This window comes from Alosa sapidissima, chromosome 9 (assembly GCF_018492685.1).
Source record: "Alosa sapidissima isolate fAloSap1 chromosome 9, fAloSap1.pri, whole genome shotgun sequence".
NCBI lineage: Eukaryota > Metazoa > Chordata > Actinopteri > Clupeiformes > Clupeidae > Alosa > Alosa sapidissima.
Window position 1 is genome coordinate 30,863,883 of NC_055965.1, and position 15,793 is coordinate 30,879,675.

At 43.5% G+C, this 15,793-nt stretch overlaps 3 protein-coding genes and 1 long non-coding RNA gene across 7 annotated transcripts in view; 3 read left to right on the forward strand and 1 right to left on the reverse strand.

Annotated features, from left to right (window-relative positions):
- LOC121718806 (NACHT, LRR and PYD domains-containing protein 3-like) overlaps nt 1-15,793 on the forward strand; it is an 849,641-nt gene that overhangs the window by 333,588 nt on the left and 500,260 nt on the right. The gene's annotated exons all lie outside the window — the stretch shown is intronic.
- LOC121718961 (zinc finger protein 2 homolog) overlaps nt 1-15,793 on the forward strand; it is a 389,219-nt gene that overhangs the window by 71,632 nt on the left and 301,794 nt on the right. Inside the window, exon 2 of one of the 2 annotated variants that reach the window (XM_042104423.1) lies at nt 437-1,080. The exons of the other annotated variant lie outside the window; for it this stretch is intronic. Coding sequence (XP_041960357.1) covers nt 437-993 — 557 coding nt within the window. The 3' untranslated portion in view covers nt 994-1,080. Of the gene's footprint in view, nt 1-436; nt 1,081-15,793 lie in introns of those variants that run through there. 2 annotated transcript variants of the gene reach the window in all.
- The window catches only part of LOC121718794 (NACHT, LRR and PYD domains-containing protein 12-like), a 338,838-nt gene that overhangs the window by 46,288 nt on the left and 276,757 nt on the right, over nt 1-15,793 (reverse strand). The window lies entirely within an intron of this gene.
- LOC121719072 lies at nt 1,229-10,975 on the forward strand. Its single transcript, XR_006034133.1, has 3 exons — nt 1,229-1,306; nt 6,866-6,868; nt 10,964-10,975. It is a non-coding gene; the product is annotated as an uncharacterized LOC121719072 (long non-coding RNA).

Below are 15,793 nucleotides of genomic sequence, written 5' to 3' on the forward strand. Positions count from 1 at the left end.
AACCCATTTAACACCGGATTTTCCCTTTAACGTTACTGTATGCGTCCCTCGCTGTAATGTTTTTTTTTTTTTTTTTGTCTTCCATGATGTTCCTTTAGGACTGATCAAAGAGCCATACATTATTGCCGTGTTTTGGTCAGGAGATTGGCCACATTACAGGATCATATTTCACGTCATCAAAGGCTGGCGGCTGTTACTGTATTTTACCTCTATTAGGTCTGGTCTACAGATTCATAGTTTTTCTGGGTTGGCAGGTTGGGGGACACAACTATCAAGCAGTATTATGTCTATCTATACACATTTTTCAAGGGTGATAATCATCGAAAAGTTGTGATATGATAGGCCTACTGATCCATTGTGATCATTGCCAATATAAGATGTTCTGTGTAGTATCGGCTATGTCATTGAATGTGTTTTTATTTTCTTCTTCTTCCAGATAGACGACCAACAGCCCTAATTCTTGGGTGCAGCTACATTCGCAATGGGGAGGAGAGAGCCAGGAGGTGTTTGGGGCGAAACCTGGGTGCCAATGCTCAGGTTGAGTGGCTTGGCTTGAATGGAATGCGGTGGCACTCTGTTGTCCCCTGCTTCTATGATTGGCTGAGAGGAAGATTCGCACCAGATGTCCTGCTGGTTCACTGCGGCGGGAATGACTTGGGGAAGCTCAAGTCCGTGCGTCTCATCGCAGCGATGAAGCAGGACCTACAGGATCTCCATCAGCGTTTCCCCAATATGCTAATCGTCTATTCGGCCATCACCCAGAGACGCTGCTGGGGATGTGTACGTCCGAAGAGAATCGAGCGTTCTCGTAAGTGGGTGAACAGTGAAATGGCTACCTTTGTTATGGGTATGAACGGGGGTATTGTGCATCACCGTTACATACGCTTTTACAAGCCTGAACTGTTTCTGAGGGACACTTTTCATTTGTCCACTTTGGGCAATGACATTTTTTTGAATGCTTTTTCAGAGTGTCTGAGGGCAATATTCCCGTAGGGTGAGACAGGACTTTTGCTCTAGAAGCCATTTGGCTTTAGCTCAGGCGTGTTAACCCTTAAAACTCAGGTGGCATATATCCGTGCTGCTGATGCACCCTTGAGAAATGAACTAACTTTTACACTTTTTTCCGGAAGTGCTGCCGGAATCTGCATTTCTAAAGAATGCCTTTTTGCATTCAATTTACATGTGTGGATGCCTGTGTTTGATCTGTATTGTCTTAGCTAGCCATGGCCAAAGATCCCCAACACCCGCTCATGCATAAAGTGACCATTTGGTCCTTGTTCTGGCCCCTCTACTGAGAGATAACTCAGTCCTGGGCCTACTTGATGTCCTTTGGTGAGATAGGCCAACCTCATTATCATACAGTATTGCTCTGTAAATATGTGTTGTGAATAATACATTCATGTTTGGTCTTGAATTAATACTTGTAATGTGGGCAACAGTCTGATTATGGTTTTGGTACAATTGAATGTATCTGTGCATAGTTGTAGATTAAGAATTAAACTGTAGCATAAAGTTATGATATCCACCTGGGCCACACCCATCCACCTCAGACAACAAAGGCTCTGATGAGTCGTGGGTGGCCCAAGTGGATGATAAAAGTGGAGGCTCTGGTCCTCCAGGGCTCTTCTGTCTTCTTTCCCATCTTGGGGCTTCTTTTCCCATCTTCTCTTCTTTTCCACCTTGGACCTCTTCTCTGGGTCGCTCTCTTTTCCCCCCCTCTCTCTCTTCCTCTCTCTCTCTGTCTCCCTTTGTCTTTCTCTCTCTCTCTCTCTTTCTCTCTCCCCCTTTCTCTATCTCTGGGTTTGTATTGTTTTATCTGGTGTATCAGTTATCTCTAACTTGTCAAGTTTACCAATTGGTTAAGTTTCCTTTGTTACCATTTGCTACTTTGTTAGACCATGTGACATTCAACTGAAGTGATATGGGTTACATTTACCTTTAAGACTTAATGCCTATTAAATTGTTAATTTGCCTACCAATAGTATATCTTCAATTCCCGTAGTGTGCCATGCCATTCTCCTCCATAGCTGATAAGATAGTTACTTGGTAATTGATTGGTGATACAAATTATTAATCAAATGGAGTCAGATTAACGAGTATGTAATAATATCATTGCCATTTAACTCTTTACCCTACTTGTCCACACAAGTTCCTTTAAGTGATGATATAGCTTGACGTCTCTATGTTTCCGAGGCTATATAGGCTATATCATTTCGGAAAGCTTCTTACAATATTGTAGAAGCAATGTTATTGTTATTTTAAAACATGTAAATGTGTCAAAGATTTATGTGGTTGGGGGACAGCCAATTATGTGGTGTGTTATAAAGACATTGTGCAAATCATGTGTTGTGATCTCGATGCTGGAGCAAGGTTGGTGTCGTGAAGCCTTGGCGCACACGCATTTCTGCCGAAATAGATGCCCGATAAGTGCCCAAAAAACGCTACAATATGGCCGCTGAGTGGAGGGATTTGCCTAAAAGGACTTTGGATTAACTAGAGCAAATGAGCAATAGTGGCATCTTTCCATAGACGTAATCCATCCATTGACTTGTATATAAATGGAGCATCAAAAGGACTTTGTGGAGGGATATCTCTCTGACTATGATGGCAATGGAAAAACATTCAATGGAATTTATTTAACAATAAGTGTGTTTATTATTTCAATTAGTAAAAAGTTTCATCTATGTATTTGTGTTTTGCCAATATATTTATTTTTTTGAATACATCAATTGGATTTTAAATATGTTTTTGCTCATGTTTGTGTATTGGTTACAATGAAATGCCAATACTTTAATCATATTCCTTAGGTTGCGCTAAAAAAAGGATATAATATAGTCAGTATTACACACTCCTGAGACCTCTTTAAAGTCATTGTAACATAGTAACACTACTAATGGCACTTATGCTGCCTGTATAAAGATGTGAACCGAGCGAGACATGACTACTGTACAGAAAACTGACAAGAAATGTTTTTAGTTCTTTGAAACAGAAAGCCACCCGCGGTGGAACAGAGAATTACAGTGAATCAGACTGCTTCACCAACTTTTCATTTTGCTTCACTACCATAGATATCTTTTCCCACTGACTTCAATGTAAATCGAGTGAAACCCCCCGCGGCTTGTGGATTTTTTCCATTTAATTGATCCTTATGGCAGATAAGTCTCACCCGTGAAGCAGTGACCGATTGGCCAGAATTTCACACTTACTGCAGTTGAATATGATTGACGCAGCACTCTGGCCAATCCCTGTCTCTCCATTAGTGAGCTTGCAATCATTTTTCAGTTGCTTTCAGTGACCTAACAAGAGCTTCATAATAAACTGTGTAACCCATTCACATAATTATGTGAAAATAAATAAAATGTTTTACATTCATTTTGTCAAATACATCAGTTTGTTTCTCTGTAGGGGAGAATGTTTTGTTTAGGATTATCTGTGTTTTCTAACATCAGCTGGGGGGGATAGCTTGCTAGTAGTCTCGCCACCAGTCAGCAACTTGCTATCATGGTGACTCCTTAACGTTAGCTCCTAAGCAATATGGATTCAACCAAAGATTCAGGCGATGGAAAGACGAACATCGGTTACCATGTCTTGCAGGATAATTTACAGTCTTTTTGAAATGAGGAGAAGTTATTATTGAATGCAGAGGGGGGACCAAGATACCTCTGGTGAAAATAACAGTTTGTGGGTGCTACGGTAAGGAAGAACTTTATGCCATGAATGCAGAGGCGTATCAAGCTTTTTAAAAGTGTGGGGGTTGTGGAATAGGAAAATAAAACAATCTGGCCAAATGATAAATAACTCCCTACAGGGATGTTGTAAGTATTTTCTGAGAGGGCTGCGGACTATATTGGTGTCTGGGAGTTTCTCCCCCGAAAAAAAATTGAGATTCTGATTGCTAAACACACCATTTTAATGCAGTTTGGGAGGGACAGAAGAAGCAGCGCCTATGTGTGGCTCATGTGACATGTAGGCCTACATGATCTACCTGCTATCACTTCACTATTTGACACTACCCTACATGGAGACATATCTCATGTTATAAATCAAGAAATCATTTCAGAAATTATGTTTTGTGCATATGGGTTAGCAGGCTACAGACAACAGACAGCAGCCTAATTTCGAGGTATCACTAATACCTATTAAATAAATGTGAAGGACACAGAATAGTGCAGAACTGTAAGCTCAAATTCAAAAACGTTTGAAGTCTACCCAAACATATGCAAAGGGAATATAAATAAATTGTGTTAGCCTACATATACTGTAGCCAGCTTAATTAATGTCAATTTAAAGATTATGATTAGCAGTTTCTATGGTTTTTCCATGGATAGTTAGAGGAAGCCACGTTGTTTAAACTATTGTTGCTTCTAGCCCACGTTACCTCCAGTTTCACTTGCTGCAGGGACGCACACATTGCATGAGCGCTCATAAGCGTTCTATTGAGTTCTACATGCTGGAAATCTTAGCTCTCAGATGTATAACTCAAATGTGTCTTGACGCCGCCGTTTGTAAGATCGAAATAAGATGTTCTAAATGGAACGCGATCATATTTTAGACATTAAGATCTCCAGTAGATGTAGCACGACACACACTGACAGTGAAATGCCGCCGAAGTTTGTAAGATCAGGTCAAATAAGACGTTCTAAACGGAACGCGATGTAATTAAGCTGTTCAGATCTTTTCCAAGCGTCTTGGAGACGTATGTGTGCTGACTGGGCTATTTCTATATAGTTGATGACACCAAATTAATAAGTATTTCTGATTGAACTTTTAGCCTAGTTTATTTTTTTCTCAGTCCGCGGTCCCATACAATTCAATCTTGCTGCAAATGATCAGACGTGTGAAGCACCGGGAATAACTTAATTTCGCGGCTACGTGGACCAGTAGGTTAATTGTTGAGGAGGCCCATAGTTTGAGAAAAGCTGCAGATAATAGACAGAGAAAGCATAATGCTCTGAGAACAGTAGCCACGGGCCTTTCTGCAGAAACAACAGTGCCTTGGTGCGCGCACCCCTGCATTCACTTATTGACTCCCTGCATTTCTGCATTGTGACAAAAACTGTCAGTCAGACAGTGAATTTTGGTTTACTAAATTAGCATAATGCGGTAACAATTATCATTTCAATTCTACCTGAAATCTGCTCACTGCAGACGTTATAATGCAGACCCAAGCAGCAGCACAGCCTTGAAAGACGCACACTTTGAATTTGATCAGAGCGGCTCTGGTTCTTCACTGGCTAACTTGATGTGATTGGCTGGATGACCGTTCAATCAAATCAACAGACCTTTTTGTGTCTCTCTGTGTATGCGTTATGGTATATACGGTTCCAACTCTTTACGGGAGCGTTTATTTACATATTTTACTTTCATTTTAATCTGACAAAAAGTGTGGGGGATAGAATCGTGTTCCAGCAAAAGTGTGTACGTTATAACACCCACATCCCCCACGCTTGCTACGCGCCTGCATGAATGCCACAAGAGCTTCTCAAAGTAACCTGCAAGTTCACTGATGTGTTGGCCTATAACATTAGCCTATGTTATGGGTGTGTTATAACGTCTTGGCTTCCCATTTTAAATCCTCAACTTTTTTCCAGTCAAAGGCGATAGATTCAGAAACATTTTCTAGGATTCTTCAATGTATCAGGAGGCAAATGCCAAATAGAATCTTAGTTTTGTAGAGAAGGATGGCAGTGACAGAAACAAACTGGTTGGTCAAAGATATTCCACAACAGCAGTCAGTCATGGTATCATTTCTTAATGTGAATTTCTTCAGTGAACACTGCATACGAGTTGTTTGTTGTTATGCACAATGGTTCAATCTAACGTCTAGGAGCGGGTATCCCAGAGGCAAGAATGTGTCTCATATTAGGCTACTGAATTTGGCATTGAGCCTGTAGTATGCCTTATGGGGTATAATCAGTAGCGTAGCATATTTAAGGAAGGTTGCTTCAAGATGTTGTGGACTATAGAGCCATCAACAACTGGGCAAAAACTGCTTAATACAATCTAACAAAGTGTTGTTAATCTTATATCAAGATCAGAAACTGTAGTTGGTATTGTTTTCAGTATAAAGAGTTTCAGTATAACACTAAAAGCAATACCAAATAGACCAAAAATAGTTTTGATCTTTAACTCTATTTGTAGCAGTGTATGTAAGCTGGCTGGATATGGCATTCAGAGTCTGCCTTCAGGGGGCGTAAGTGGTAGCTGTGTGGTGGTAGGCTCTTGTGTAGGTTCCACTGAAGTATCTATCTATCTATCTATCAATTCAACACTGTAAACCCGAATAATAGTAAAATTAAGGGCAATCGATTGGCAATAGTTGATTAACTTAAAAGTCAAAATTTTCCAGAACTTAAAAGGTTGGATGACTTGCTATTTGTACTTTTTGATAACAGTTAAATTAAAGTGCTCATTTAGCTCAACTCATATTTTCAGCTATTGACTTAATGTTTCGAGTTTTCAAAAGGTTCAGTTGGAAACTTTTCATGGGAATAAACAGGAATATATGGAAAATAATATAACAATTGTGACAACACATCTTTTTTTAAAAGTTCAAAAGCAAAAAAAAAAGCGCAAATCATTGTATCAAACAAAATAGTCATCCACGCAAAGTGTGCCTCTGTCTGTCTGTCTGTCAGACCACGTGTGTCCTATTTTTTTCTTTTTTATTTATTTATTTTTTGCCTCACGGGGCAGTTGGCCAGTTGGCTCTGTGACTTCTGGCTTTTGTTGTAAAGTTGCAACGATTGATATCAGTTTCTTGGAAAGCTGCAACATGAACGACACACAATTAAAAAACAGACCATGAAATACGAAAATCAAATCACAAAGAAACCATTTCAGATAGGCGAGACAGGGAGGCCAGCTTGTATTCATAACATCTGGGCCACCGTACTGGAGAGAAGCCTGATAAATGTGCCCAGTGTGGAAAAGCTTTTTCACTAAACTTGATCTTTAACTCTATTTGTATTTATAAGCTTTTTTTTTTTTATTTACTATGCAGAGCTAACTAACTTTACTACTCACTGTGCATGTGCAGAGTAAGCTACCCTAACACCAAGGTAATGTGTGGTATACCCCCCATGATTTATCCTTTTTTGGCCGTTCAATCATGTTGTAGATTTTTATTCACATTCCGGTAATTTCTAGGTTGTTACCTTTACTATCCAGTAGGTGGCAGTCCAGGATAAGAAAACTAGACAAAAAAGCAGCATAGCCTAATTGAAAATGACGCTCGATGGATAAACATTACGTTTATTCCTAACCCTAAAATACCTAATGTGGAGCGTGTAACAAAGAGGATCCACATCACCTCCGGTCATTACAGAGACATCCCTAGCTTAGTGCGAGAAATTAACTCTACCTTTGAGAAGCAGACGTTGACTATTAGACTCGTCTACTGTCCGATAAAAAATAAAATTCATTTCAGAGGCAATGACGACCTATTCCTGGAACTCTCCACCACCTTGAGGCATATTCTCGGGTTGCAAGACTTGGGACTTATCGGCACCGGCGGGGTCGACGCGCCCTATCCCGCGGATATAAGAGGCGGAATGTAGAACTTGTATGTGTACAGCGACGTTGTACATAGCCATAGAGTCGGTGACACTTTTGCCCCTCTCCTCAGAACAGTAGAAATGAAAGGTCAGCCGCATGATATCGTCAACATTCAATACGATCGTCCGCACTTCATGCCCGTCAGCCAGTCACATATAGAGAACATCAGAATTGAGTTGAAAAACGATCAGAATAAATTCATCAACTTTACTTATGGTAAGGTCATAGTTAAATTACACTTCAGACCGGCCAAGACATCTCTACGCCTGCCGACGCTTTGAAGCAGAACATCATCCAGCTCCGATCGCGGCCCTTAACCTCCCCTTTACAATATGGAGTATGATCCGAAACGACTGATTCCTTATTACGTGTCACAAGCAGGAGGTGATCTGCCCGGCTTCTCAGGGTCTAGTGTACAGTATGGCTACGGTTTTGGGTCCACCTTAGCTAGAATGTTTCGTTTTTTTGTGCCTTTGGCTAAAAAGGGGTTCGCTATGGCGCGCCCTCATTTAAAACAGGCGGCTACGAGCATTGCCTCAGATCTGACATCTGCGGCCATAAAACGTATGACAGCAGGACCGCAACCTGAGACTCAAGAGGGGCGTGGACTGCTGGCCCTCGCACGCTCTAGACGACCCCCTGGTCAACGTATCCGTACCGTCGTTAAAAAAAAACGTCAGACGTCAAAAAGCCGCAGACCCAGACGCCGAGGTACACGTCCACCCACTGCTCGTAAAACTCGAGGGAGGAAAAAATCCAGAGGAGATATCTTCTAAAAGATGGCTTTCAGCGTGGGTCACGAATGCACCAGGTCTGATCTCGATCTATTTGCTCCCCCGCTGACACAGTTGTCTGTGGAAGCCACGAGTTGTGTAGAAATAGCCCCTCTCTCCGCCCTCACTCATAATGGACCCCTGGAGTTTTTTTTGCCGGGTGACGGTTCAAAGTACATTGACCTTAATAACACGCCTATTTACCTACGTATGAAAATTACAGAACAGGATGATACACCGATAGATAATACGGACCATGTGGGTTTAATCAACTACCCCCTCAACACCATATTTTCGCAATGCGACGTGACTTTGGGAGATCGATTAATGAGCCATACAAGTGCAACCCACCCCTATCGCTGCATTATCGATTGCTTGCTTAATTATGCACCGGCCTCTTTGCAAGGACAGTTTACAGCAGGTATGTTTTACAAAGATACAGCCGGCGAAATGGATGCCACTTGCTCCCCTGCAGGACCTAATTTGGGACTCAATGCGCGTACGCAAATCAGTCGCGACAGTCGGGAGTTTGAGCTGATGGGACCCTTGCATTGTGACATGTTCTTTAGCGACAGACTTTTGTTGAATGCGGTGGATTTGAGAATCAAATTGACTAGGGCCAAAGATGAGTTTTGTCTTATGGCCCCAGCCCAGTCTACCTACAAACTGCACATCCTGGCAGCCAGCATTTTTGTCAAGAAAGTCACTGTTTCCCCGGCCGTACGTCTGGGTCACGAAGCGGCGTTGTTAAAGGCGAATGCTCTGTACTCCTTTACACGCACTGTGGTGAAAAGTTACTCACTAAAGTCAAAGTCAAAGTCAGCTTTATTGTCAATTTCTTCACATGTTCCAGACATACAAGAGATCGAAATTACGTTTCTCACTATCCCACGGTGAAGACAAGACATATTTTACCAATTTAGGTCCACAGACAAACATAACATTCAAGTAAACAAAAAAGTAAGTAAATAAGTAAATAAGAGGGCACATATAATAATGAAAAAATAAGAGCAGCAAAATTTGGTTGAAATTGTGCATAGACAGTCAATAAAATACTAGTGCAAAGTCAGGCCAATAAAAGGCTTGGGTAGTTCTGTTTGACCTAAGTAAGAAAGAAAGTGGCATAGTGGTGCAAGTTATGTAAGAGCGGCAGAAGTGTTGTGTTTTCAGGACAACAAGTGTGCAAGTGGAGTAGTGCAGGCGGCCATTTTGGGTCCAATGTCCAGGATGTTATGTAGCTGAGGGTGGAGGGGGAGAGGAGGGAGGGGAGTCGTATTTGCAATCAAGAGAACCTATTTTTAGGTACATTGCCCCGGCGTTTAGTCTTATGTCTAACCGATAATCGAGGATTCACGGGGAGTTACGCGCATAATGCATTTAATTTTATACATGCGAATTGCGAATACCTGGCTTTAAGCTTGGATGGACGTCAGATACCTGCAAAGCCCTTCCAACCCAACTTTGACCAGAACATTTGCACTCGCGAATTCTATAATCTCATTCTGTCTACGGGTCGCCATCTGAAAGACCACAGCCTCTGCATTGATCGTGGAGAATTTTCGCAAGGATATGCGTTATTTGCGTTTAATTTAGATTCAGACGACGACAATAATGGTGCAGTTCTTTCACCGGCCGCAAAGGGGAGCATAAGACTAGAAATGAGATTCCGACAACCCCTTGCAGATACTCTGACCCTGATTGCTTACGCTTGTTTTGATTCAGTGTTGGAAATTAACGCCAGAAGGCAAGTGCTGGTGGACTTTTATTAGATTAAAAAGTATATGAACATGAACACCCTTGAAATAGAAGCTTTATTGAGACCTCTCTTAGGATCTCATTTTCTCGGTGTCTTCGCCTGTGACATGTTACCTGACCAGCATCGACGCTCAGGACCCCGCTGTTTGGTGGTAAATACCCACCCGAGCTCTCAAGGGGGCGAACACTGGCTGGCTCTGATCATCGAGTCCCGGGAGAAGGCTGAATTTTATGATAGCTTCGGATATCCCCACTATGTTCACTATCCCGAGACCATTGCCCCCTTTTTATTGAAACATGCTCGAGAAGTCCACTACAACACGCGTCAAGTTCAAGACATAGGGTCCCGAGCATGTGGTCAACATTGTGTATTTTACTTATCTCAAAGAATGAGAGGTGTGCCTATGGCCGATGTGCTGGACATGTATTCTGCAGACCCGCTTAAAAATGACATTATGGTTCACAAATTTGTCAACAGCTATCAACGGTGTCTAAGGACAGCGGGGCTAAACCAGCAGGACAAAATGCCTGCTCTCTCCTTAGGTTTAAAGAATGTCATAATTGTTAATGCATGATGTTATAAAAATAGACTAGAATGAAATAGAACAATAAAAGTTTTTATTGAACTCTGATGTGTTTTTATTATTTCATTTACCAGAAACATGCCGATACATAAATACAGATAGTACATCGCCAGCAATACTTTCACATTCCTAGCCAACTCCGCCTAGAAGAGGCTGTTGTCGGGGATGGGGCTAGGCTTGTGTTTGACAATGAACCACCTGTGTCAAAACCTCTCTCCCAGGGAGGTGTCACCTCGAATAGGTTGAATGTCTGAGATCCTGTCTTTGAACACCTTCTGGGTGCCGTACTAGGAGTGGATGTCTGGGGCGGGGGGTGATGATTGAGCAAAGAGGGCGAGGGTGTGGGAAGATGTGTTTTTTTCTGTCGTAGTGCCATGACCGTCTGCCTAGCCTCTCTGTTCACGAGATCACTCAGGGGGATGTGACGCTGAGCTACATTTTTTAGAAATAGTTGCCAACCTGGGGGTCTTTGCCCCGCCATGCTTTTGTTGGAGACTGTCAAGTGTCTAATGAGATCTACCACGTGTGAGCCCGCCACCGCGCGGCCATGGTCTATAAATTCCCCTGTAGGGGTCCATGCCGGTCCTCCAACCCCCCCACTGTCCTGTAGTTTAGCCAAAATGGATCTGGCTTTTGTATTTAAACGCTGGGGCAGGTGAGCCAACACGTCGGCTATAATTTTGTCTTGAGGCTCAACCGTTGTTACCTCTTCAGCCGATTTGCTAGGTGCGCCGTCAGACAGGGTAAGCTTAATTTCCTGTTGACCCTGAAATCCTTGTTTTTGAATATTCATATACCTATGAAGCAATTGGTTGTACAGTTTAAGTTTATCATGGAGGTCCAGGTCCGTGCGACTTAAAATCTCGCGCATGCGCTCGTCCAGATCCCCCATAACAGACTGTCTGAGTATTTCACCCTCAGGCCTGTGAGTCGGCGGCTGTAACCTTTTCATGTCAGCGTTTGAAACTAGAAACATTTTCTGTCCTCATCTCCGTCTCTCTCTCTCTATTTCCTCGAGGGGAATAGCAAGCTCGTCAGGAAAGGTAGAGCAACGCTCAGTAAAGGCACTAGAAAACCGCCTGTTTGCAAGACCAATTTCTTTTTTTTTTTTTCAGCCCAACGTGTTTGTCCGATAACACCTTAATGAACTTTTTATTTTGTTTTAGTTTCTTAAACAGAGAGGTGTTGAGCGGGATGTTGCCTTTGAGCGTATTAAGTGCTATTTCACATAAGGCACGTAAGGCATCCGATGAACAGTGTGCCAGCAGCTCTTTACGCTCCCGAGGCTTGGCGGTGATTAAGGCGTGTAAAAAAGACACGTTTCTTTTAATCCGTGAAGACATGACCGCTTACTCGGAGGGCACGTGAAGACATGACCGCTTACTCGGAGGGCACGTGAAGACATGACCGCTTACTCGGAGGGCACGTGAAGACATGACCGCTTACTCGGAGGGCACGTGAAGACATGACCGCTTACTCGGAGGGCACGTGAAGACATGACCGCTTACTCGGAGGGCACGTGAAGACATGACCGCTTACTCGGAGGGCACGTGAAGACATGACCGCTTACTCGGAGGGCACGTGAAGACATGACCGCTTACTCGGAGGGCACGTGAAGACATGACCGCTTACTCGGAGGGCACGTGAAGACATGACCGCTTACTCGGAGGGCACGTGAAGACATGACCGCTTACTCGGAGGGCACGTGAAGACATGACCGCTTACTCGGAGGGCACGTGAAGACATGACCGCTTACTCGGAGGGCACGTGAAGACATGACCGCTTACTCGGAGGGCACGTGAAGACATGACCGCTTACTCGGAGGGCACGTGAAGACATGACCGCTTACTCGGAGGGCACGTGAAGACATGACCGCTTACTCGGAGGGCACGTAAACCACTGGTGTCTCCCCCGGGGTAATACCTGAACGCAGGCGTAGTTTATCTGGACAAGTTTGAGTCAAATCAACCAATAAATAGCCGTAGGGTTTTCCCGTGGCGTCTTCATAGGCCTGTAAAAAGAAAGACTTTTTGCGAGGAAACATCTGGCTGGCTAGAACGCTTATCTGCAGTTTGTCACGGGGGTTTTTGAACAGGAACATGTACTGGGTGTTCAGACTGAGAGTCCTGGAATGTTTACCCTGATGAAAGACATTTTGAACCAGATAAAACACGGATATTAACCGATGATGAGCGTACTCCGTAAATAATTTGAAAACCTCGGGATGGTCCCCCGCAGTCATTAGAACATCGTCTAAAATCAACAAGTGATGTCTGCCTGGTGGAAATAATTTGTCATCATTCAGAGAGTCCGGGATGTTTTTCACAAATGTAATGTTTATTTTTTGCTTCAACACGTGATACAGGGGTTGAAAAGAAGAATATATCCATACAATGTTGTCAGGTTTCTGAGACAATACCTGTTCACAGTTTTCCAAAACAGTTTTCATGAGAAGTTTTCCCACTCTGACTAGGTCCTACAACCAGCGCTGAAAACGGTAACTTGAGGCGTAAATCATAATTCACTTCAATATCTGCTCCCCAAGACACCTTAGATAATTCCTGCAGGTCTCCTGAATATCCTCAGAAAACAGTTAATATCCAAAGGGTAGGGTGGAGTAATCAGGCATCAGACGTCTTTTATCATACACTACTGAAAATCTTTTTTCGAGTATTTGGGTATGCAGCGTGAAACTCCTTTTATTGCGAGTGATGCGCCGTTGTAGCGTGTGTATGGCGCGGAGTCTCTGAGGATCGCACACATATGCCTCCACCATCTCGCAGACAGAGTCAAAATTAATTCTCTGACAATTTTCGTAATTTTTTGCGATGCCCATAACTTTAAGCACCACCCTGCCCGAATTAGTTCTGAAGGCATAAGATTTCGGTCCTGAACTTACCCATTCCCTGATGAATTCACCCGCCTGTAATTCATTAGTCAACCCCCCCAGGTAAGGCGACAACTCTAGACCCGAATCGGATTGGCTGCTGCGATATACAACGGAGTCCGTATCATGATAAATTACACGCTCTTGAAGCTTATGCAAATATTTGTAGAGTTCTAAGCGGCCGTAGGCGGTGGTAAAACTGCCTATGATGACATTAGCTTTAGCGGGAGGGGTGACATATTTAGAGGAATGACGCCACTGTACCAGAGCCACATTCTCATTTAAGAAACTGAACTCGGTCACCTCAAACTGATCTGAAAAAAGATACTGGAAAAGATCTTCGGCTTTGCTAGCAAAACTGGTCTGCACTAAATCAGGTCTTAAACTCAACCTCCCCCATGCAGAATTGCAGAGCTGCTTGGCCAGCGAGCGCTTAGCTGCGTTGTATTGAATTTTCTCGGGGCTTAAAGACACCCCCTGGTGTCGTTTGTAGTCGGCCACATACTGCTGTTGCAGTGCGGGCGAAGTAGCCCAGTCTGGGTAGCCCGAGGCTTCCTGCTTACTTTTCACAAAAGAAAGAATGTATTCTTTGAACAGCTCAGAGCTTCTCTCTGGAAAATGCCACACCTCAAATATTTTGACCACTCTGTAGCCCATATCTAGGGCTTTAGTCAATTCAGCAGTCACCCAGATACCCGTGAGGGACCTATCTGCCTCCGAGTGTCGGCAAGAACGGTCTTGTACATTCAACTCGGCGCAAGTGCGGCATAGCGTGAACATGAGCTTACCGGTACTTGTTTTATAGGGTAGAACAGGAAAGAAAAGCCCTCGGGGCGGATACACCGTAGCTTGAATTAAGCCAAAGTATTGGCGAGGGTCCTCAAAGTTTTCCCGAATAATCACAGGGTGGCCTATAGGATAATCAAAGTAGGCGTTAACGTAGGGATACAATGATGTGACATCAACATATTCCACGCGCTCGCCAGGCCGGGCAGTGTAGCGTAGACCTATAGCCGAGGTTCGACCGCCATAAAGAGAACTGCGAGGGGAGAATGGTGGCGGTAATTCTAGCCTACTTAGAAAATCGGCCACGTCCGCCTGCTTACACATCTCTCGCCAGGAGTGTTCCCAAATAAATTCAACGCGGCAACCGTGGATAGATCTCAAAGCTTCAAGTTTTACCAACGTACGTAGGTACATAGTACCGAATGGGATTTTGGTGAGGGGGCATATGTCTTGAGCTCTGAAAGACTCGGGGCAGGCGTGATAAAAGCAACCCAGGAATTCGTAACAGACCCTCTCCCCATTCTGCACTGAAAACCCATCCACAAAATATTGACCTATTTTAACCTCTCCACCATTTAAGGCGTGTCGAATGACCACCCTCTGGGATTCACACAGATAAAGAAGCCATTGTATGGAACTGTGCGAGAAGCTCTTGCTTTGACTGCTGTAATTGTCTGCCGGGGGTATGGCGAGAGTATTAGCAGGTAGGAAATTTGTGCGCAAGATTTTTAGACAGAGGGAAGACAAGGTGACGCATGAGAAGGGGTCTACCCCCGTTTCAGCTAGAGTTTCCTCCCTAAAGCGCATCATTCCTGCTTTCAGTATAGAAACGTCATTATCACAGTAAAATCTCAATTCCTTATGGAAATCAAACGTCTGATGTTTCACGCCTTCATACCATTCAAAGAATTTAAGCCTCTCTGATTCCGACATCTGGTCTACACCGTAAGCACTCGGCTCGGGGTACGGTCCTACATATTCCATCTTACTCAAAGATGAAAAATAATGCGGAAAATAACCTTTCACAGAATCACTCAACCCCATTGCTTTCGGTATGTCACTTAATTTCATAGTGAGGAAAGAGAGGCTATCGATGTAGGTCTGTCTATTGGACGCGTCATGCATTCGGATCACTTTTTCCCCATTCAAAATTACGTCGGGAGTCACGCCTTGGGACACCATATGATTCAATATCAGATAGTGATCGAAACCTCGGGCGTTATGCGCCAGAAAGGTGTAGTTTCTGAATCGGGGGCGGCGAAAATGCTTGAAAAACTTGGCCACACAGTCTCTGCCTGAAGCCCTAAACCATATGTTACCGCAGGTCAGAGCACTGACATAAATGGGTATGTGTAGACCCCCCTGGTCCTGACATGTTTCAAAATCGTAGAAAATCAGTTTACACGGAGCTCGGACAGAGGGGGGTATAGGCTGTATGAAGCATTGGTGCG